Raw genomic sequence first — 23,573 nt, forward strand, 5'->3', positions numbered from 1 at the left:
AGATCAGTCCTGAAAATTCACTGGAAGGACTGATGCTGAAGCTGAAGCTTCAATACTTTGGCCACCTGATGCAAAGAGCTGAGTCATTAGCTTGACTCAGTGGACATGAGTTTGAACAATCTCCGGGAGTTAGTGAAGGACAGGGAAGCCTGGTGTGCTGCGTCCATGGGGTTGCAAAGAGTTGGATACGCCTGAACAACAACAACAACATATCCATTGAGTTGGTGATGCCATCCAACTATCTCATCCTCTGTCGTCCCCTTCTCCTCCTGCCCTCAATCTTTCCCAGCATCAGAGTCTTCTCTAGTGAGTCGGCTCTTCACATCAGGTGGCCAAAGTATTGGAGCTTCAGCTTCAGGATCAGTCCTTCCAATGAATATTCAGGGTTGATTTCCTTTAGGATTGACTGGTTTGATCTCCTTGAGTCCAAGGGACTCTCAAGAGTCATCTCCAGAACCACAGTTCAAAAGCATCAATTCTTCAGCACTCAGCCTTCTTTATGGTCCAACCTTCACATCCATACATGACTACTGGAAAAATTATGGCTTTGACTATACGGACCTTTGTCAGCAAAATGGTATCTCTTCTTTTTAATATGCTGTCTAGGTTTGTCATAACTTTTCTTCCAAGGAGGAAGTGTCTTTTAATTTCCTGACTGCAGTCACTGTTTGCAGTGATTTTGGAGCCCATGAAAATGAAATCTGTCACTTGTTTCCATTATTTCCCCCTCTATTTAGCATGAAGTGATGGGACTGGATGCCATGATCTTAGTTTTTTGAATGTTGAGTTTTAAGCCAACTTTTTCACTCCTCTTTCACTTTCATCAAGAGGCTCTTTAGTTCCTCTTCACTTTCTGCCATAAAGGTGATGTCATCTACATATCTGAGGTTGTTGATATTTGTCCCAACAATCTTGATTCCATCTTGTGATTTATCCAACCTGGCATTTCACATGATGTACTCTGCATATAAGTTAAATAAGCAGAGTGACAGTATACACCCTTGACGTACTCCTTTCCCAATTTTGAACCAGTCCGTTGTTCCATATCCGGTTCTAACTGCTGCTTCTTGACCGGCATACAGGTTTCTCTGGAGGCATTTAAGGTGGTCTGGTATTCTCATCTCGTTAAGAATTTTCCATAGTTTGTTGTGATCCACACAGTCAAAGGCTTTAGCATAGTTAAATGAAGCAGATTTATTTTTGCATTCTTTTGCTTTTTCTATGATCCAACAGATGTTGGCAATTTAATATTTGGTTCCTTTGCCTTTTTTGAATCTAGCTTGTACATCTGGAAGTTCTCATTCATGTACTGTTGAAGTCTAACTTCAAAAATTTTGAGCATTATGTTGCTAGCCTGTGAAATGAGCCAATTGTGTGATAATTTGCACATTCTTTGGCATTGCCCTTCTTTGGGATTGGAATGAAAATTGACCGCTTCCATTCCTGGAGTGTGAAATCCTGGTTATTGCTCTGACTCTGTTCCACACTCAGACCATATAGGAATCCATCCATATTTCCTTTTAGTACTTCTGTGGTTTCATTTTTTACACTTAGATCTCTGATTCCCTTGGGGTTTGTCCTTTGTGTGTGGTGTGAGATACGGATCTAAGTTTATCCTTTTTCAAATGTCTGTCTTGTTATTTCTTTACCATTTATTTAAAACTTTATCCTCTTTTCCCAGAGATTTGAGATATTCAACTTCCATGTGCATCTTGGTCTATATCTGGACGTTCTCTTCTGTCCTGCTAAGTCACTCATATCTATTCCTGCATCCTAGTACCGCACTGCTTTGCTCGTAGAGGCTTTACAGTATATTTTAATATTGAATAAGGTCAACCAGCCCTCATAGCTTTTCTTTTTCATCATTTTTCTAAATGTATTCTTAACATGTTTTTTCCATATGTATTTTAGTACCAATCTTAGTGTCGACAAAACACTTAGCTCTGTAAAAAAAATATCATTGGTATTGCTTAAAATTTAGAATGCTGGTTTAGCAGAAGTGATATCTTCATGAGGTTTCCATCCTATCCAAGAACAGAGGATGTCTTCTTACTTGTTCATGTCTACTTTTGTGTTTTTCAGGAACATTTTAAGACTTTCATCCTGTGAATTTGGAGTGTTTCTTGATTGTTTGTAATTATTTTATCTTCATATATACTATTGAAAATTAGGTTTTCTCTACCATTGTATCTTTTGATTATTGTTTATAAAATCAATGTATATGAAAGTTTTTGAATTCTGTTTGCTAATTTTATATCCTGCTACCATACTAAATTATTTTATTGTTTGAACTAGTTTTGTCATTTATTTCATCTATTCACTAACAAATAATCTGCAAATAGGGATAATTTTGCTTCTTTTTTTCTAGTTCTTAGGGCTCTGTTGATTTTTCTTGTTGAGTTACCTCTGTTAAAAATACCAGTACAGTGTTAGTAGTGGAGGTGACAGACTTATCTTGTCCTGATTTTAGTGGAAATGTTTCTAATACTTTTCCGTTAGTTGAAATGCTGGCTTTACCAGTATCATATTATGAGAGTGGCTTATTCCTATTTTCTTGATTCCTATTTTCTTATTCCTATTTTCTACCAAGAAAGAGTTGACTTTTGTTAATAGCTTTTTTAGTACCAATGGAGATAATCATAATTTTTCCCCCAGATCCATTAATATGGTTTATTTTTTTAATGAATTTTCTAAAACTGAACCACATTTGCATTCCTAAAATAAATACCACGTAGCTGTGGTATATCATTTTCTTAATGTGGTGTCAGATTTTAGTTCCCTGTTATTTATTTTAGTTCCCTGTTATTTATAGTTTTTATATGGTATTCATTTATAATATTGGTCTGTAATTTTCCTTTTTCAGGTGGGGGCTGAATTTATACGATTTAGGTTTCAAGGTTATACTAGCTTCATAAGATAATTTGGAAGCTTTCTTTATTTTCTTATGCTCTGGAATAATTTATGTCATATTGGAAGTATCTAGTCTTTGAAAGTTTAATAGAACCCCCATTTGAAACTGTCTGGGCCTGGAGCTTTTTAAATTCCTTGATTACCCTCTATTTCTTCTGCAGATATTGACCTGTGTAAGTTTTTCATCTGCGTTTTCAGATATTCAATGGAAACTCTTATACTTTCTTATTTTATATAGTTCTTTATCCTTGTCTTTCTTAAGTTTAGTAATAGTATGTCTATTTTAGACTTCCCTGGTGGCTCAATTGGTTAAGAGTCTGCCTGCAATGCGGGAGACCTGGGTTCAATCCCTGGGTCAAAAAGATCCCCTGGAGAAGGAAATAGCAACCCACTCCAGTATTCTTGCCTGAAGAATTAGATGGACAGAGGAGCCTGGGGGGCTGCAGTCCGTGGGGTCAGAAAGAGTCGGACACGACTGAGCAACTAACATTTTCACTGTCATGTCTGTTTTAGGTTTTTTGAAAAATGAAATTCTGACTTATTAATCAGTGTTACTATTTTTCTGTCTTTTACCTAATGAATTTTTAGTCCTCTGTTTATTATTCCTGCTTTGATTTACTTTTTAATTTTTTTTCTAGCATTTTGAAAGGGGAATTTAATTCCTTTGTTTTCATTTTTATTTGTGTTTAAAACTATAGATTTCCTCTGATCATTGCTTTAATTTGTCCCATAAATTATGACAGTATTTTCATTGTCATTATGTCTTGAAATTCTGTAATTTGGTCTTCCCTTTCATGCTGGAAATGTTTAAAGGAACATGTTTTATTATCCTGGTGGAAGGGTCTTTTAATTTTATGACTTAGTTTTACTGCATTGTGATTACAAGGGTTTGTTTATATAATTTCTGCTTTACATAATTTACCACTTTTTAAATGTAATCTAGCATATGATCAACTTGTGAATGCTCTTTATTGATTTTGTAATTTAAGCCTTCTATATCCTTACCATTTTTTTGTTCCTCTTGATCTGTCATATATTGAGAGGAGCATATTAAAAACTCTTATCAGTGTATTTTTTTCTATGTATCCTTACAGCTCCTGTAGTTTCTACTTTATAAAGATGGCTACTTGTTTCTTGGTACATAAACATAATTGTTGTATCTTCATTGTGTTATGGCTTTTAGCACTGAAGGTGTCTTTCTTTGCTGCTCTTTCTATGGCTGTCACAATGCCTGCCTGGTATACCTTTGCTCATGTTATTATTTTTGGACTTTCTAAATGAATTTCCCAGTGGAAGGACCTTTTATTTTATGAGTAGCTATCCCCCGGGGTCTCTTTCTCTTCTTATTTTTTTAAGAGTCTCTTATTTTTTGAACTTGTGGTGATCTGAGTCTTCCCTGCTGTGCACAGGCTTTCTCAAGTCGTGGTGAGCAAGGGCTCCTCTGCTGTTGGGCGCAGGCGCTCAGCACGTGGGCTCAGTAACTGTGGCACATGGCTCAGGAGGTACAGCTCGCTGGCTGCAGAGCACAGGCTCAGCAGCTCTGGTGCAGGGGCTTCTCGGTGGAATCTTCCCAGACCAGGAATTGAGGCAGGCAGATTCCTGTCCACCTGGTGGCTCAGAGGTTAAAGCGTCTGCGGGAGACCTGGGTTTCACCCCTGGGTCGGGAAGATCCCCTGGAGAAGAAAATGGCACCCCACTCCAGTACTCTTGCTGGAGAATCCCATGGACGGAAGAGCCTGGTAGGCTACAGTCCATGGGGTCACAGAGAGTCAGACACGACTGAGTGACTTCATTTCTTCTTCCTGTCCACCGTACTGCCAGAGAAGTCCCCTTTTTGTTGCTTTTACTCTCTCTCCTCAGAAACCCTGCCTCTCCAGGTTGCCTCCTCAGGCCCTGTGTACACTGAGGCTGCCTCGTGGAGGCTGCTCTGGTCCACCAGGACTTTTTGTTTTCTACCAGCATCTTGGCACTTTGAGTGGCCTTTCTCCTTCTTTGAGTTATTAGAGTTCAGTCTTGGGTTTTCATTCTCCTCTTCCCTCTTCTGTGTTTCCCCCTCAACCCTGCCTTGCCCTCTGCAAAGAGTTAAGAGTAAGAACTTGAGAAGTATCTCCACGAGAAGCTGGTGCTTATATCTCCTAGTTATAGGTAACTGTACATTTGCAGTTGGAGAAGGCAATGGCAACCCGCTCCAGTACTCTTGCCTGGAAAATCCCATGGGCAGAGGAGCCTGGTAGGCTGCAGTCTATGGGGTCGCTAAGAGTTGGGCACGACAGAGTGACTTCACTTTTCACTTTTCTGCATTGGAGAAGGAAATGGCAACCCACTCCAGTGTTCTTGCCTGGAGAATCCCAGGGATGGGGGAGCCTGGTGGGCTGCCATCTATGGGGTCACACAGAGTCAGACACAACTGAAGCGACTTAGCAGCACATTTGCATGGTTCCCTTTCTTCTGGTTGAACTTGTGGTATTTGTGTTGTTTTCTTTGCTCTTGTTATGGTTTCTACAGTTTGGAAAGCTGGTGGAGAGAGTTCAGTGCACACAGGACTTTCCTCCGTTTCTCTGTTCTGTCTGTTCTGTTGGCTTCTTTTTTACCAGCATCCGCCTTGGAGAAGGCACACTTAAAACAGGGACCATCTTTGTTTATTTACTACTTTATTCTCAAAGCCTTGGCTTCCCTGGTGGCTCAGTTGGTAAAGAGTCTGCCTGCAATGCTAGGTTTGATCCCTGGATTGGGAAGATCCCCTGGAGCAGGAAATGGCAACCCACTCCAGTACTCTTGCCCGGAGTATCCCATGGACAGAGGAGCCTGGTGGGCTACAGTCCATGGGGTCACAAAGAGTCAGACACGACTGAGAGACTTTCATTCTCAGAGCCTAGTTACTTAGAAGACATCTCAGTAAATAATTGTTGAGTAACTCTTCTTCAAAATATGTGTGTCTTCTAGTCATTTTTCTGTTAAATTATTAATACTTGTTTTGATGATCTGTGTATGATCATGTTTGATCTCTGTGAAGCTTAATAATCTAACTGGACAGTAATATATCTAGTAAGAGTTTAAGATGTGAATCAGATATCAATAAAGACAAATTTTGTAGCTTTTACTTAGATTAAATGATGCATGATTCAAATTTACAGAAAATGAACCTGACCTGGTCCCATTGATGGCGGTAATAATTGTTTAATTTTTTAATCACTCAAGTGTTGTAGGCTCCATATCTAACAAATACTGAGCATGACCTTCTGTCCACTAGCATTTTATACTTTGAGTTATTGCCTTCAAAAGCACTCAAAGGGATTTAGCAAGTTCTGGCCTCAGTGTTTTATCAGTGCTTTATCTTGGTGCCCTGACACATACTCACATATCAGTTAAAGAAGAAAGGGAAATAGGAGCACAAAAATCATAATAAGCAGAAGAATGAGTTGCGAGGGGGAGTGAAAGTTACGAAGAAGGGCTGGAAAGTATAGACAGAAGATAGAACTGGGACATGCCACCAACCAGGTTGCTTCATCCTGATCTTACATTGTCTGTTCTTCCTCTGGGATCTTATTCTCTGCCTCAGAATAGACCACAGCACCAACAGCATCATATTGGATCCCTTTTGTTATAGGCCTGGTGAAATTCCTTCAATCGGAGAAATGGCTTAGAGCACAAGACTCCTGGAAAAGAACAGTGCAGTTTTAATAGCTGGGGGAGTTGGGTGTTTTGCTTGTTTCCACTGAAAATGTTTGGCTGTTTCATTGATTGGCAAGGAGAACAAAGAAGCCTTTCACTTTTTAAGGATGGCTTTAGAGGGCAAACTGGGCGATGCCTGGTAAAGTGGGTGTTTTCTCGTGAATGACATTTGGTCTATTTTTACAGTTGGAAACATTCTAATCTTAAGCTTCTTGTTTGAGCAGGTCAGAGAGCGTGCTGTGGAATTCTTACATTTGATCCCAGGGTCTGCTTACTCCCCTATGGTTGAGACTTCATGAACTGGGCTTCTGAATTTATAAATATCTTATTGGTTTCAGAATCAGCTGTCAGTTTTCTTATCTTCACCTTGTAGGTGGTTTGAAGGGAAAAGATTAGAAACCTGGTTAACATCTAATAATAAATACTTTAGACTAGAAATCTCTAAGTTCTTTCTTTAGAAGTCGTGATAGCTGCACTATTCCTTTTTTATATTTTCCCAGGCTCTTGCGACTTATCTGTGGTGTCTTTGCTTGAGGCTTGCCCTTGGCTGAACATGTGAATGTTTCTTTGTGCTGGGAATGCTAACTCAATGGTTCCTTTCCTATATGTATTCAAATAAGTTTTCCAGTTATTTTTCTTAGAAGTTTAATTTTGCAGGCATTGTAGGATGAGTGGATTTTGGAAAGAAGTGTACGTAGTCCCAACAACCAGAGGGTTTCCTGTTTTCTGTGTGCACTTTCGTTCCCGTCATTCACCTTCACACTCACAGCTTTGCCTCCCTGTGGTTAGTGCCCTGCTTCAGATTCTGTTATTTTCATTTAACAGGTACCAGATGCTTTAAGTAATTGTTTAAAAATCTACTATCCTTCAGATATAGTATATAGTAACTTATAAATCATTTGTAAGTACACCAGGAATTCTGGCATTTGTTTTTAAAGTTTAAAAAATTTTTGTTGTCATGAACTTTTGGCTTTCCTTTTGGCATTGTTTTCTTCCCTTAATCCTCAGTATACTGGAATCACTTTTGTCTAATTCTGTTACATGTACAGGTATTCAATACAGTTTTTAACAGGTGAGCTATGTTCTCTACCATACACATTCATTTGATACTGAGGTGAAATGAAGCATAATTAACATATTCAGAGGATCCTAAAACTTATTTGAGAGAGTCATCTTTCTCCAGCATTGCCAAGAAAGAGAAAAAATTAATTTGTCTTTTTTTTCTGCCTGCTTTCACTTGAGATTGCTAACGGTTGTGTGTGAGGAGAAGGAGGTGGGCACAAATAGAAATGAGACATACCCAATCCACAAAATGGGTCAGCAGCCCTACCTTGGTATTTGAAGTACCTAGACTAACGTTCATGAAGCAGGCAGGAGGAAATCTGTGCTCAGGGATAGATGGATTCATGAGCAGCCAGTCAGTAAAACTACATGGATTTCTTTGATGGCACAATCTGAAAACCTCCTTACATTGTGTTGAGATTCAGAAGCCCATCCTGATTATCAAAGTGCATGGACTTATCACAGTATTCTAATAATAAAAGTTATATTGTTTCTTAAATCTTCAACTGACACACACATATATATATCACACTTTTGTTTCTAAAGGAAGTAGAAATTCGGAACAAAGACCTGGAGGGACAACTGTCTGACCTAGAGCAACGTCTGGAGAAAAGTCAGAATGAACAAGAAGCTTTTCGCAATAACCTGAAGACCCTGTTAGAAATCCTTGATGGAAAAATCTTTGAACTAACAGAATTACGAGATAACTTGGCCAAGCTACTAGAACGCAGCTAAGGAAAGTTAAATTTCAGTGCCAATTGATTAAAAAAGATACTGTCTCTCTTCATAGGATTGTTTGGGCTCCGCATCAAGATTGCACAAAAAAAATTTGAATATCTCTTCTCCACGAGGAGGATCTTTTGAAAATTGGAATTGTATATTTCAGTGTAAATTTTAGAATTCAGCTTGTAGCTAGTTGGGGAAAAAAAAAAAGAGATGAAAAACTTGAACTACAAATTACCTCCGTGTATATTATTGGCCATAGTTAACTAGAAAGTTATAAATAGACACTGAATGCAATCTTTTTTTCTGATATTAGCCAATGGGAGAATTAACAAATGTCTGGGTCACATCCCCCTTTTTGTGTTCAACACAGTGAAGGTTATCTGCTTTTTAAATTAATTTATTTATGATATCTAAAGCTGTGTTTTGTGCAAAAACTTAGTGATGAAAGCCCTGTCTTTTGTTGTAATCTGAATAATTTCTCAGGATATTTTTGCACTGCCAAAGGCAGCGCCATTACCAATTAATTCTTGCCAGGAGTGAAAGAGAGCTGCATCTTTAATTGAAACATACTATAACTGGGTGTATAGAGTTCTTCCCTTTTTTTATACTGGAAGATATTTCACTCTGGTGGCCGCTCTGATACACTCTGGTGTTCTCTAATCTTGTCTGCTGTATAGTTTTACTTTTCCATATTGATTCCATGTATTTATGAAAAGATACTGTCTCCCATTTTATTACACATTTTAAAGCCAACTAATGAAGGCAGCTGAGTCCCTCCAAAATTTTTCTTTTTAAATTTCTAATAAATTTGACACACAGTACTGAAACATAGCAGCCCGTCACTGACGGTCTGGTCTAGCAATGTTAAGTATATTTACAGAATATGCAGTTACATTTATTTATATATTTTGCAAGAAATCTTTTCTGAATGATTAATGCATTTCAATTTACAAATACTAATGGTTGTTGGGGAACTGTTTATTATAGATCATTTTAAGGTGTATAGCTATTTTAAAGGCGATCCATTTCCATCAAGCAGCCAATCAGAGGACTATTGGGATTGGAGCCGTTTACTCTGTCTGGGTCTTCACACCAACCACATCTCTAGTCAATCCTCACAAGGCAATATTCTAAACTGTTAACTAGGCATTTCAAAAGAGGAATTCAATTCAGTGGGCTCTCCTCAGTGAACAGGTTTTAATGTTGTTTTGATGTAATTTTAAAGGACTTTTAGCAAACATGCATTTCTTTATATATTTCTTTTAAGGAGCTATTTTAAAAAGTAAGTCAAGTGCTGTCTAGTCTGCTTATGGAGTAAGAATTGCATCAGAGTCCATATATTCTTGCTGTACAATGCTTGTGATGTTGAGGAGGGTTCTTGTTTAAAGTGTATGCTTGAGTATCGACTCCATGGAGTCTAGAAATGCACTGACTTTTTGTTTGTACCCCCAAACAATTGAATTGTTAAGTACAAAATTAAGCTGATTAATCAATTTGTAACCATTTTTTCACTCACACAGCTACTCAACACCAGACAATTTTGTTTTATATATGTATGTGTATGTATGTAAATACATACATATTAATTTATATTAGAGTGAAAAATAAATGGTTTGTTTCTAAAGTTAGTTTCTAAAGTGAGTTTTCAGGTGTCTCTGAAAAGTTTTTATCAGACACTTAATCATCATGTATTATATGTGCTATAATATCATGTACCTCCATCTATTTTAGGGTATTTTCCTCACCTATTTCTTGTAGGGAGGATAATTTAGGTACACAAGCTCAGAGCTATTTCTCTGATAAATCAGGTAATAAAATTTATTTGATTGATGGAATTTTGAAGTAGATGTGACTTTATCCATCAGTTTCTGAGTACAGAGCACCATATTTTAATTTAAATAGGGGATTTAACACTAGGGATCAGGGAATTTAGTTATGAAGAGTTAAAAAAATTAAAGAAAAAAAACACTATTAGCTATTGAAATGGTAAGTGAATTATTTTAATGATGTAATAAGATATTTTTAAATTTTGACATAGTTGTCATTTAATGGGAAAATAAGTCACCAAAATGTCTCCACTTGAATTGTATTGATATATGAGACATGTGTGTAATTCAATATATACATATACTCATATGTATATACAGAAAATTATTTTTAATATTTTCCTACTGATACGAAATTTAAAATTGGAAATTTTGTGAGTTTTTTCCTTTCCAATAGAGTCTACTTTTTTCTTTTTTTTTTAGTGATTTCAACAATTTCTTGAGGGCTGCACCTTTAAATTCCCAGATTGTCTTTAGACATGTATAGTATATGGGATAAGGTGGACACAAGTGCACATATAAATAAAATCTTCTTATTAAGACTATTTTAGACATTCATTTCAGTAGGAGAGTACCTAGAAATCATCATCCACAAGTCATAATTGGGCTGTGTGCCTACCGTCATTTTCTCCATTTCTGTATTATATAAATAAAAGTTTGCATATTAAAATTTGATTTTTTTCCCAGAGACAAATATTATATAATGTATCTATATTTAGATCAAACTGTGGTAATATATTTATCAGAAAATAATGTTGGGGGGCTATAGCCTGAACATGTGGACTGGAAGTGACGCAGGGAGGGAGAGCAGAGATTGATCCCATTGTGTATAAGTTATGATGTGATGACTGAATTCTTGTACAAAAAAACAACTGAAAAAAAAGAAAAACAAAAATACAGTTTTTATTTTGAAATACCTTTGTTGTTCTCTGAAGAATGTACTTTATCTTTTTCTCCTTCAGTCTTTTACAGATGTTTTTAAAGAAGCATTTAAGCAATGGCAGCATTTACTTAACTCTTACAGGTGCTACTGGATTTTGCGTTAGTGTGTTGCGTTGTGAAATCCTAACTTTGACATAAAAGGTTTTATAAGTATTTCCCTGCCTGGAAAATTAGTTTTTGTTTCTCCTCTCTCTTTTCCCTCTCTTTCTTCCTCCCTCTTTCTTCCTGCAGATTAAAAACGGCCATGAAGTTGCACCCCTTCTGTCCCTATGGGAGAACTCCAGCATCGCCATAGATTTAATGTTTTGCTGTCATTGAACGACTGAGAAGCAGTTAGAGGAAAAACTTACACCATTTTTTCAAGCGGAACTAAAAGAGACTCGCACAACTGAACCACCGCCACCTTTTAAAACTCATTTGTCTGCCTTGTTAAAATTAAATGTGTTCTTCCGCATGCGTGCTCCAGCCTTCCGTGTTTTACGTAACCCTGCAGTGTGTTCCGCCGCTCTCTCCTTTCTGCCTCTCTGACAGCTCAGGATCGGGAGGCGAGACGGAGGGAGTACTTGTTTGGTGGCAGTGGTTTATTGTCTTTCTTATTTATAGAAATCCTTTTGTTTGATATCAAATGACTTTAACATCCTGATATTGTGATTGAAGCCATGAAATAGTCTTCATTGAATTTTTCTCTTCTGGATTCTTAGCATTGTTCCTTTACCCTTTGTGAAGTCAATTAATTTATATAAATCTTAAAGAGGAAAACTTTCAGGTAAGAAGTGGTTGAGAATGACACATGTAAGAAACACATTTCTCCAGTAAGATACTATGCTATAATCAGTATTTGCTGTAAAGATAATTTTCATGTGAGAAAACATTTTAAAAATTGCTAGAAAGGGATCGTTTTGGAATGGAAACAGATTTATCGTTCACCTTACTCTAAATTGTGCGAATGTATTTTTCAATAATATTCATGTTAAATTGGACCTTACCTTTTTTTTAGCCTTTTATTTTGTACTGGAGTATAGTCGATTGGACCTTTAATTTTTATGGCAGTTTTTCTCTGTGGGAAACTGATGTATCATTGTCATAGAAATAAGCATAGTTAATGAATTGAAGAAATGAATGTTTTTCTCTTTTTGTTTATATATTGTAAAATAGCTTCAAATAACTAACAATTTTACTCAAGAAAAGACTTGATCAGCACTACACTGCCACGTGATTTCTGCTTAGTATACTAGATAAAAAAGAATGGAGTTGTCTTTACCAAAAACAGGTGATCCAGGGAGAGAAATTGCACCCAGAATAGGAAAAGGCCATAAGCTCCCAATAGATTTCTAGTCAATTCATTGATCTCTGTAAGTACCCTTTTTATCTTTTAGATTAAAGCACACATTCCAGAGGATACCAGGAGTGTATGGGGAGAGGAGAGGATATTTTTCGTGAAACCAGGACCAGCAAAAGAGTGGGAGCATAAGGCCCTCCGTTTTAATCTGAGACACGTCAGGATAGCCAGAGTAACGTAAAGTGCTATTTCCTTCCTTGCTGCTGCTTTTAACTAAACAATTTGGGATTGCCCTAATGAATTTCAGAGGCTTTCAAAAGATCCTCTCATTTTTGCCTGTCAGGATTTGTAACCTAATATGATACATCATGTTCAGAACTCAGCATTCTGTGGCATTCTGACCTACTTTGTCAATTATTTTCACATCAGATTTACCCAGGGACAGAAAGATTACTCTGCTTTCTCCTAATAAAACCAAATTAAGTGACAATGGGTGCCTAGTAAATGCAAAATGAAGCCCATTCTGTAATATAGAAAAATTTTTCTGTTTTTAGAAAAATTGCTTCTGTGGGTATTTTTTCTAACTACATTCATTATTTTATCTTGTCTGTGTTTTATAACTATGTTACTATATATGCATAAATATATAGTAAGTCATATCTATATGACTTGTATATATGACTTTTTGGGTTATTATACCTTAAGTGGAATGACTGTTTCAGAAAACAGGGCTAGAAGTAAATGTTTTCTCAACAACTTCAATATGAAAGCAAATAGAAATAGGTGTTAGTTGAATATCTGCTGTGACAGGCACTGTACTAACTTTGATACTTCATTTCTGCATATAGGGTCCCTGCCAGGGGTGTTCCTTTGGAGGGGGGTGCAGGGGAAGGGCCCAAATGATTGCACCTGCTGTGTTCTCCAGCAGTCAGTCTGGCTCTCCTGTCCACTGTCCACAGTGGAGCTCTTGCTCACGTTGCTGGTACACTTATCCCCTCGAGCTTGCCTGCCTTACCTCTCTATAATATCTCTGTTAGGACACTTCCTAACTATAAATCTTGTATTTGCTTTTCTTGAACTTCTTCCTGCAGCCTCCTTTGGTGTTCACAACGCCTATCAGTCAGTTGCAGGTCATACTTTGTGAGTGTCATATTTAACAGTATGTTTTACTCTCCAGTTTTTTTAATTTATAGACTTCAGATAATCCAAGGAAGGTAACTTTCATATGCAGAATTTTAGTCTGTAAAATTTAAGTAGCAAACTACTTATGAAGGTCTTGGGGAGACAAATTACGTGATAAAGTTCCTAGCGAAATAAGTTGTAAACCTGTAAAACTCCTCCCCCAACACTAAAGTAGTAGCTAAGCAGGATGTGGGTTTTGCAGTCAGCACTGGGGAACTTTGTGGCCAGTTCTGGTTCCACAGAAGTTAAAGCTTCTTCAGGTTGATCAAGACATTCAATCAGCCACAAAAGTAACTCATGGCCCTGGGTACTTTAGATGGGGGATAGCCCTCATATAAAGGAATCCTGTATTGTGTCTTTTTTGCATCTGACTTAATGTTTTCAAAGTTTCCGTGTTGTGGCTTATGTCAGAATTTCATTCCCTTTCAATGCTGAGTAATATTCCATTGTATGGCTATACCACATTTTGTTTATCCATTTATCTTTTGATGGACACTTGGACCATTTCCACCTTTTGGCATTTGTGAGTAATTCTACAGTGAATATTCATACACAAGTATTTGAGCCATGCTTTCATTTCTTTGAATATATACCTAGGAGTGGAATTGCTGGATCATACAGTAACTCTATCTTTAATCTTTTAAGAAAGGGTTGGGTTTGAATTAGAATAATTTAAAAGTCTTATGGAGCAAGGTGCCATCTCATTGGGAAATCACAGTTGTGGGGTTAGTATTTGTTAATAGACCTGTAAGTGATCCATTGGCCTCTTAAGTTGTGCCTTCAACTCTCTTAAACCTAAAACATAAACAATCTAAAACATCTGTTAAGCACCTGCTCTATCCCAGGAATAGAAACACGAGGAGAGATGCTTATCCTTTGGTGCAGAACACAGTTCACAGTGCATAAATGCTGTGATGGAGAGGAGCCCTAGTATGAGGGGGACCAGAGGGAAGAAGAGTCAAGAAGTCTTTCCCAGAAGAGGTGATCCCCAACCGAGTTTTGGTGGAGGAGTAGGGGTTAGCTAGTGTAAGAAGGGGTGTAAGGGAATTGTAGAGAGTGTGGCATGTGCAAAGACTTGTATGGATGAAAGCATTGAGGCATTCAGAAAATTAGAATGCGTTCGTATACTGACACAGAGGGTGTTAGGCAAGGGTGTATGGCAAAAGATAGCAATTGAAGAGTAGGCAAAGGGTAGATCAGGAAAGACTTTTTAATCACATGAAAGATTTGGGTTTTATTCTGTAATAATCTGGAGATATTGAAGGATTATTTTTGTAGAGAAGTAATGTAGTGTTAAAATATATGGTTTAAAAATCTAGGTATCGAGACTCCCATTGGTGGTCCAGTGGTTAACTCTGTGCTTCCATTACAGGGGGGCATGGGTTCGATCCCTGGTTGGGGAACTAAGATCCCACATGCTACATGGCATGACCAAAGAAAGAAAATAGAGTCTAGATAGCTCTAGAGATCACAGTAGTCTCTGTTAAGAGGCTCCATTATGTGGCTCTGCTGGAATAGAGAAGTTGAAATGGATTCAGAGAGTATTTGGGAGATAGAATGAGTACGTCTTCTTGGTATAATCAGTAGATGGCAAAAAAAAAAAAGGAGAATACAGGCTGATTCCTAGCTCTCTTGAGTTGGACAACCAGGTCAACAATCTTATTTACTGAGACAGTGAATTCAAGATGGGGAATGGCTTAGTTTTGGTGAAGGCAAGACAAAACAAGATGAATGATGGGTTAGATCTGTTTTAAGTGTAAGATACCTGTGGAATATCTGAGTGGAAATATGATTCTAGTTGGGGCTTAGGAGAAAAATTGATGAGCTGGAGATAAGCTATTTGGGGATTGTCAGCATATGTAATTATAATTGAGGGCATGGAAAATGGGGTGATTACAAGATGAAAATGTCACTTTGGGCCAGGTGTAAGACAAGAGCTTGCAAAAGAAACAGAAGGAATGACCAAGAGTGCTGAGTAGATGGCCAGAGTGGGGGACTCATGGAAGCCCAGGGTGGAGTTTCAGAAAGCCAGGTTTCACATGAAGTTCAAAACACTGACATATCAACTCTTGCCTTGAGCCAATGATATTCCAAGTATGTTCTGCTGAGACCCTTTGTTAATATTTGCTTGATATATTTTAACATAAAATTAAAAATGAACAAACTCAGATATGCAGTTTATAACCTTTTAAAACGTTGAAATCTGGCAAACATCAGCCCCAGGTTAACTGTTTTTGTGCAGATGCCAACATAAACATAGACATAAACATAAACATATCTCTGGTAAACTGAAGAGCATCTTGGTGTTTCAAGGTGAACTATTAAAGAACCACCACCATTTCTTAATGTGAATCAGAAATTTCTCAAAACTGTGCAACCGAAACAAAATATAGAAATAGGATCAACATACGATAATATCTGTCTTCTGTAAACCTCAAATGCTGTTTGTGAAAATAGCTTCACTTTTCTTATTGACGTATTATTAAATGTTACATACCATTCTGTTAATATATTGGTTTTCCATGAAGCTGTCATTTCTAAAAAGCTATAGGGATGGGGAGGGGGGTCACTCTTTCCTAGTAGAACTTGGCTTATTACCTTTTCTGTGGCTGAGCCGCCTCTCCTCAAAGTCAAGTTCTAGAAGCTTGAGTGTATTACATGTATCTTTTTTAAATGTGTTATTTTGATACTGAATTCACCACTAGGACCAGATGGCATTTGTGTTTTCATTGCTGTAGAAAGTTTAGAGAGTTAATATTTCTGTTAATCTTAAATGATCCTTACTCTCTTTCATATTGATTCACAAACAGGTCACTGTATACAAATTATCTCTGGTATAAATGATCTCAAACAAGGACAACAAGAACAAAATATTCTCTGTACTTAGTTTCAGAATGCTGTATGGTGTATTTGATTTTTATTTCTAGTTTGAGTTGAAATTAGCTTGAATTCCTTGAGTAGACATGACTTGCACTACTTAGGCAACAAATTAGAGCATGTTAGATATTCCAGGAAGAAAAGAGGAGCTTCTGGTTTTCAAATTTGGCTCCAGCTAATCCATAAAATTTGCAAATCACTTGTGAATTGTCAAATAAACTCTTCCTTTTAAACCACTTTTGTTCATATTGTTCTTATGTAGTGATTAATCCTGGTCTCCTTTGGCAGAGCCTTTATTTTGGATTATGTCCTGCGCATTAAAATCCCGTGTTATATATAATAGTCCAGAACATCACTGTCCATGGCACATGTCCTTCTCACAGCAGCTCACAACCAGTTTTCACAGCAGTGTTGTGACTTCAGTGTTATTGTTATCCCCATTTTATCGATTTTGTAGAGTCTGAGATGCAGCACCATTAAGAGATGAATCAAGTAAGAGGCAGAGCATGGAGCAGAACACAGGCCCTTTGCCTGTTCATCCTGCTCCCTTCCCACCGCATCGTGTCTGAACTGTGCTCTGCAGACCTTTTGTAAGAAGGCAGGTACAAACTTCACCAACTCACGATATTTAACAAGTATTACTTAATGAGAAAAATTGTTTTTTCTTTCAAAAACATATTATGTTTTTGAATACTTATCTCTCTGCTTCTCTCCTTTTTAAGGAAAAAAATCCTTTATTTTTCACTTAAATTATGGAAGTGGTTCACATATGCTTTCCTTTTGCAAATATCTTTAATAGTACAGATAAAGCAAAAGTCACCCTTGATCTTTCCGTTCCAGTCCTAGAAATTACTACTATAATCTATTTCATGTATAGCCCTTTAGCATTTTTATATGTATTTGTATACAGTATATATGTGCTTATAGAAATAACTAGTTGTGTTTGAGGGGAGGCGGTACATCAATTTTATCAAATGGTATGTCTTGTTACACAATTGCTATTCTTAATCTCTTGGGAAGATCTGTCCAGGTTAGTACACATAGACTTGCCTGATGCTGCTTAACTCCTTCAATGTATTGAGTTTATGGATGGGTGACGGTTTATTTAAGCATTTCCGTATTTACTTGCTCTTTTGTTCTGCCCCTTATTTCAGACCCTGATGCTATTTTGTTAAGGGCTAGAGGTATTCAAGATTGTTTACTACCCAGTTACCAAACGTTCCACAGTCCCTCTCATGTCCGTAGTAAGAATGAACTCTGGATAAATAGCCTTTCCTGAAAACTAAAATTCACCAAAAAAATTTAACTGGTCTTGATGAAAACCCTTCTGAATCCTACATGCAACACCTAGCAACAAGCTTCGGACGTAGTCATTGCTCTTGGAAATGTGCTGAGTGACTGAACATGCTTTCTGCCATAGAAGAGAGAGGACTCTTGGTGTAAATGTTTGCCTTTGTGTAGTGACTGGGTATACCAGCTGTCCAAGGCCAGCATCTGGGGCTGCCTGGAGGACCCCAGGTGTGTGTAGGACAGTTTAAAACTCAAAGTGCTCTGCTTAGAGCCTTCAAAGCAGGAAAAAAGGATATAAGTTTAAAAAGGAAAGGAGAAATGAGAAGATGCTTAAACTGCGGTGTGTCCCAGGAGTTTAAAGACTCACTTTAACCTCACTTTATAAGACTCACTTTTCCAGGAGTCTTTTGTCACCTTAATGGTGGCTTTGCTTCTGATCCGTCCCCTACCAGGTGGCTGCTCACTGAGTCAAGCATTTCATGAGCACCTGCAGTGTCTCAAGGAGCTGTGCTGGGCCCTAGGAGTGCAGAGATGGTAAGACACATCCCCTACCTCGAGAAGATTGTTCTCTAAAGTGAAGGAAACGTGTTAGCCAGTAGGTGCAATACAGCATGAACCTTATCATGAAAGGAGTTGTAACTTCTGGGGAATATGCAAGGAGTAGGGAGATCGAGTCATTGAGGAGGGGGCCTTTGAGCCGAGATATAAAAGGGGAATAGCCATCTACTTCGGAGATCAGGTGGATGGGTGGAGAGCCGAGCAGAAAGGCGCATCACAAGAACAGAGCCGTGGGCTCCAATTCAGTCTCCTGCTCAGCGGCTTAGCTTGGAGCACCAGAGCAGATGGGTGGACAGAGTCCAGATGGGACCTTGGCGCGTGTCCTCTGCGGTTCTGACTTTCCCTAAGGGGAATGAAAAGCCACCAAAACCTCAGAGGAGGAAAGTAATGGGACTGGATTTACATTTTAGAGAAAGGAAGTCACTCTGGCCACAGTATCAAGAACAAATTCAGGACTATGTGAGGTGATGGGGTGTTAACTAACCCTACTGTGGTGATCATTTCACAATATGTACATGTATCAAATCATCAGTTGAACACCTTAAACGCACACAAGGTTGCATGTCGATTGTAGCAACACAGGTAAGAGACTAAAAAAATAGGAAAGTGGAAGTGATGTGAAAATAGCTGAACCAAATACGAAAGATATTCAAGAGATGTGTTTTGAGATGATATGTTGAAAGTTTTAATTTCTGCTGCTTTTCTGGCATTTATTGCTCCTTTCCCCCACTTCGTTGCTGTTTAGTTGCTAAGTCGTGTTTGACTCTCTTCAACCCCATGAACTGTAGCCCGCCAGGCTCCTCTGTCCATGAGATTCTCCAGGCAAGAATACTGAGCAGGTTGCCATTTCTTTTGCCCGGAGATCTTTCCATCCCAGAGATCAAACTTCATCTCCTGCATTGGCAGGTGGGTTCTTTACCACTGAGCCACCAGGGAAGCCCTTCTCTCTGCCCCTGCCCCCCAGTTCAGGTGACAGCACAAACATCCTCTTCTCTGGCCCTTGGGATTGGATCGTTACAGTAGTAAAGAGAGAGTCAACTCTCTACTTTTGGGTTTCTCCTCTTGAATGATACCTTTTTAAAAAGACACTCCCGTCCCCATGAAACAAGGAAGAGGAATTGAAGGGAGAAAGGTGAGGAGAGGGTGGTAAGAGTCACCAAGAAGGCCTGAGCGGTGCCTCTCCTCCCAACACACCAGCCTGAGATTGGAGTTTAGTGAACAAATACGTGAGTCTGCAGAGAGGACAGAGAACCAAAGTGCAGAAGACATCCAACTGCCTCAGTTTCCATGCTTTGCCTGGAGGTTTCTTGGGGGTCCAAGGTGGCCGAGGGAGGAGCTGAGGGTTTTCCCCGCCTCGCCCTCAAGCAGGCACATGCCACCAGCAAAGGAGCCAGTGAATCAGACAAAGGTCACCTGCATGGATGTGGCACCAGCGAGCAGATGGACATCGGTGGATGCTGATTCGGAAGTGTGTGAGTGACTGGGGCCAGAAGGGACCCAGCCGTGTAAGCAAATGCAGCATCAGCAGAAGTGGCTCAGTAACCAGGACCCGCACTTCCCTAGCCCCCCAAGTGCTTGATAATGAGGTGAACTTAATTGTAATTGCAGGGAGGAGGTGGTTTCAGCTGGGGAGTTCTGATTGGCTGGGTTTATCTTAAGTTGACAAAAACAATGTTTCTGCTGCTATGCGGAAGGTATTTTAGAATAACATTATATTGTTTGCACAGTCTAGCTGTGGCCTGGGAACATGTATCCGCTAGCAGTACACATTGTGGGACTTCGTAACTGTCTGGAAGAGCGCTAGGTTCCTAGCCTGGGTCTAGAGAAAGGTAACTGCAATGCCCGGTGACTCTGAGGTGCTCCTCCAGAGGCTGTACGGACCTGATGCTTGGGAGGTAAGTGCAGGCTAGCGAGGTGAGTTTGAAAGTTACCAGAAGACAGGCGATTGGTGAAGTGGTGAGTGGATGAAGGTGGGTAAGGAGGACAGGACCAGAGTCCTGGAAGCACTGACACGTAACCGAGTGTGCAGAGAAAATGCAGTTAGACGAGCCTATGAGGAAAGGTCCAAAATAGAGAACTAACAGTGGATACTAGATAATCAAATTGATAACTCATTTTTTTCAATACTAAATCAATAGAATCCAGCCCAGGAGAGTTCATGGGTACAAACTAAAATTCTTTGAGATATCTCTTCTCATTATCCAGGAAGTTATCTTCCTCATGTCCAAACTTGAGGCCATGTTCTTGTTGCCTGAAGATGTCAAGATTCCCTCTGCCAGGGCCTAATTCGTGTTAAAATGGCAAAGCCTTACTTATTTCCGTAGTGCTCCTGCAAGGTCGATCGTGGTTCACGTACGCAGAGCACATTTCTGCGTGTTATGCCAAGGAGCTGTCAGGATTTTCCCCCCACTATCTTACCCAGTTCCCTTTTTAAGAAAAGATCTCTCACAATTTATTTTCAGAGATTAAGACTAAAATATTTTTTTGTTCTTTTGGCCTGGGCTTCTTATTTCTAAGCATTGACAACTACATAAATCCATTATTCCCTTATCACCCTGGCTGCCAGGAAGCTCAAGACCAGATTTTGGGCTTAATTGCTGTAGGGTTCCTCAGATAGGGATTCTTAGAATTCTAGGTTTTTTTTTCTTCCTTTTGGCCCTTATTTATTTGTTCTTATTTTCTGTTTTTTTGTTTGTTTTTTATCAGTAGTTTGGTTTTGTTATACTGGTCTGATGTTACTTATATTTTTATAATAAATTACTCCAAATCTTTTTTTATTTTTTTAGTTTGGCAGAAATGATATCTCATCATAATTTTGCAGGGTTTTTTTTAACCTGTATGTCTAAGGCTGACCATTGGTCTGTCAGTAACTGCTATCTTCATTTATTATTTGCAAAGTTCATTCTGTTGAATAATCAGAGCATCTTTTTTCTCCATGAAGTGAAAGTTGCTCAGTCGTGTCTGACCCTTTGCGACCCCATGGACTATCCAGTCCATGGAATTCTCCAGGCCAGAATACTGGAGTGGGTAGCCTTTCCCTTCTCCAGGGGATCTTCCCAACCCAGGGATCGAACCCAAGACTTCCACACTGCAGGTGGGTTCTTTACCAGCTGAGCCACCAGGGAAGCTCTTTTTCTCCATAGTCAACTCATATATTAACAACAGCAAAACTTAAACATGTGATTGCTTGATGATATAGAGCATTTAAGAAAAGAAGGTAACCTCAGTGAAGTGATAAAAAGCTTTCCTTTTTTGTCTGTCCGATATCTTTCATGGCCATGTTGGTTAGAATGATGTCCGCTAATCTTACAAGTCATTGATATAATTTTTTTCTCCATATTTCATGTCAGAACTGATGACAAGCTTCTCACTCTGACTGTTGCCTATCACAAGCAAGAACTCAACAGAAATAAATAATAGCATCGATTCCCCTGTACTGCTAAGTCCGTAACTGTGGGCGTGCGTTCATTTGTCACATCTGTTGGACTCTCACCTCTTTTTTAGGTGTCCGGGTCCACGGTTCCCATCACCAGTGAGGACGATTAGTACTAGTCTCCCCTCCAAAGAACTATTGAAAGAGAGTTTGTCAAGCCCGAAGTTTTCCCCAAGAGTCCTGCTGAAGATTGGCCCCTGGGGAGAATGCAGCCTTCTTCAGAGAGTGAAGAGTACGCCATGCAATTCTCCTTTTCCTCTCCTTGCTACTCACTTAATCTTTAAGCCACATGTGCCGGGTTAGAAGGCAGTCACCAATCACCATTGCTTTAATTCTCCCAACTCAGTTGGTGCTATGTAAGGGCTCAATAAGGACTTAATGTAGCTTGGGGGCCTCAACCAATGCTTGCTAAACACTAGCTTGGGTTCCTGCAAAGAGGGAAAAGGTCTAAACTTTCCTTTTAGCTAATGATTTGATCATCAAATCAAGATGTCGCAAACCTATAATTCTAGTTTTAATTGATAGCATTCTGTTTGAAAGAGCAGTAGCTTCAAGGGAGGTGAGTAAGAACTTTTATTAACCACAGAGCTTGTATTGGACCCTGAACATCAGGTCATTTGGTCCTTGCAACAGTCCTGGGAAGGGCTGTCGTTCTGCTTCACAGGGAAGCACCCAGGGACCCCAGGAAACCAGTGGTCACCCAATGTCATATAACGAACAAAGGAGGGAGTCTAGTTTGAATTCGGATGGGTGTGACTCCTGTTTTTCCTCTAAGAGGCATATTTTTCTTTGCTGACCTCAACAACGAGAGAAAAAGAAGTAGAAAGATAATCCCAAAAACGGAGTGACTGCTCACTCAAGAGGCTGTAACAAGACTGGAGCTTGGTGGCTACTGCTGGAATCTCCAGGGCAGGGTCCTTAGGAAGATTCCTGAATTGCTGACCAAGACTCATTCAGTCCTTTCTGTTCCCTGATTTATCATCTGACCCCAAGGCTGTGCTGTCAGTTTGGGATTAAAAAAAAGCAAAGCTAAGAATCCATGCAGTGCTCACACCTCCCATCTAATGCCTTGATTCCTGAGATCTTTATACACAATGGGGGAAATACATGTGAGGAAATTTGCATTCAATGATTGAACAGCTCTCCAAATACAGCTTCCCACTCGAGCCAGGATAGATTAATTCCTGTCGACTCAGAGGAGCCTCAGGGACAGGTTTTTGGAAAACCAGACCTTGGGGCTTCTGGAAACTTGGCACTCATGCTACAGAGCATTCCTGTTTCTGCCTCCTTTTTCCTCTGGAAAGAGTCCCAGGGTTGCTGGTGTTCAGGTCAAATGAGGAGGTCATTGGTAACACAGGTGATGACATAACCCTTCCACCACCTAGAGAGCCTCCTTAGCCTTTCCCCAGATGTAGTCACTAGTAAAGAACTCCTTCCACTTGAGCCTGACTGGAGTCCACAGATTTTAAATGAAGATTTTCGTTCCACCCTGTCTAAACCCTAGGTAGGGTTTGTTGCAGACTTGGAGCTGGCAGCAGCTCTTCAGAGCAAGAATAGGTAGGATTCCTTGAAAATCTGCAGCATGGAAAGCTCAAAAATGCTTTTGAGATTCAACTTCATCTTCGGGCTCTGAAAGCAACTGCATGATGATGGGGGCTTCTGCTCTCTTTGCAGAACCCAGGCTCCCTTTGAGAATTTGTAAATGTGAATTGAGACAGTTTTTCAATAAGCTGTTACTTCCTCCTCTCTATTATTTGGGTCAAAGAATTTTCTAATTTCATTCCAGTTCTTTTCACTTTTTATGTTGCGAAAAATA

The 23,573-nt window shown here is 39.1% G+C and overlaps 1 protein-coding gene across 1 annotated transcript in view; it reads left to right on the forward strand.

Moving 5' to 3' along the window:
- Window positions 1-16,712, forward strand: part of HOMER1 (homer scaffold protein 1) — a 137,167-nt gene extending 120,455 nt beyond the window's left edge. The window contains exon 9 of the mRNA XM_006053970.4: window positions 8,191-16,712. Within this exon, the coding sequence (XP_006054032.1) occupies window positions 8,191-8,379 (189 nt within the window). The 3' untranslated portion in view covers window positions 8,380-16,712. The remainder of the gene's footprint in view (window positions 1-8,190) is intronic.
- The last annotated feature ends 6,861 nt before the right edge of the window (window positions 16,713-23,573 follow it).

The sequence above is a fragment of the Bubalus bubalis genome, chromosome 11 (assembly GCF_019923935.1).
Source record: "Bubalus bubalis isolate 160015118507 breed Murrah chromosome 11, NDDB_SH_1, whole genome shotgun sequence".
Classification (NCBI taxonomy): domain Eukaryota; kingdom Metazoa; phylum Chordata; class Mammalia; order Artiodactyla; family Bovidae; genus Bubalus; species Bubalus bubalis.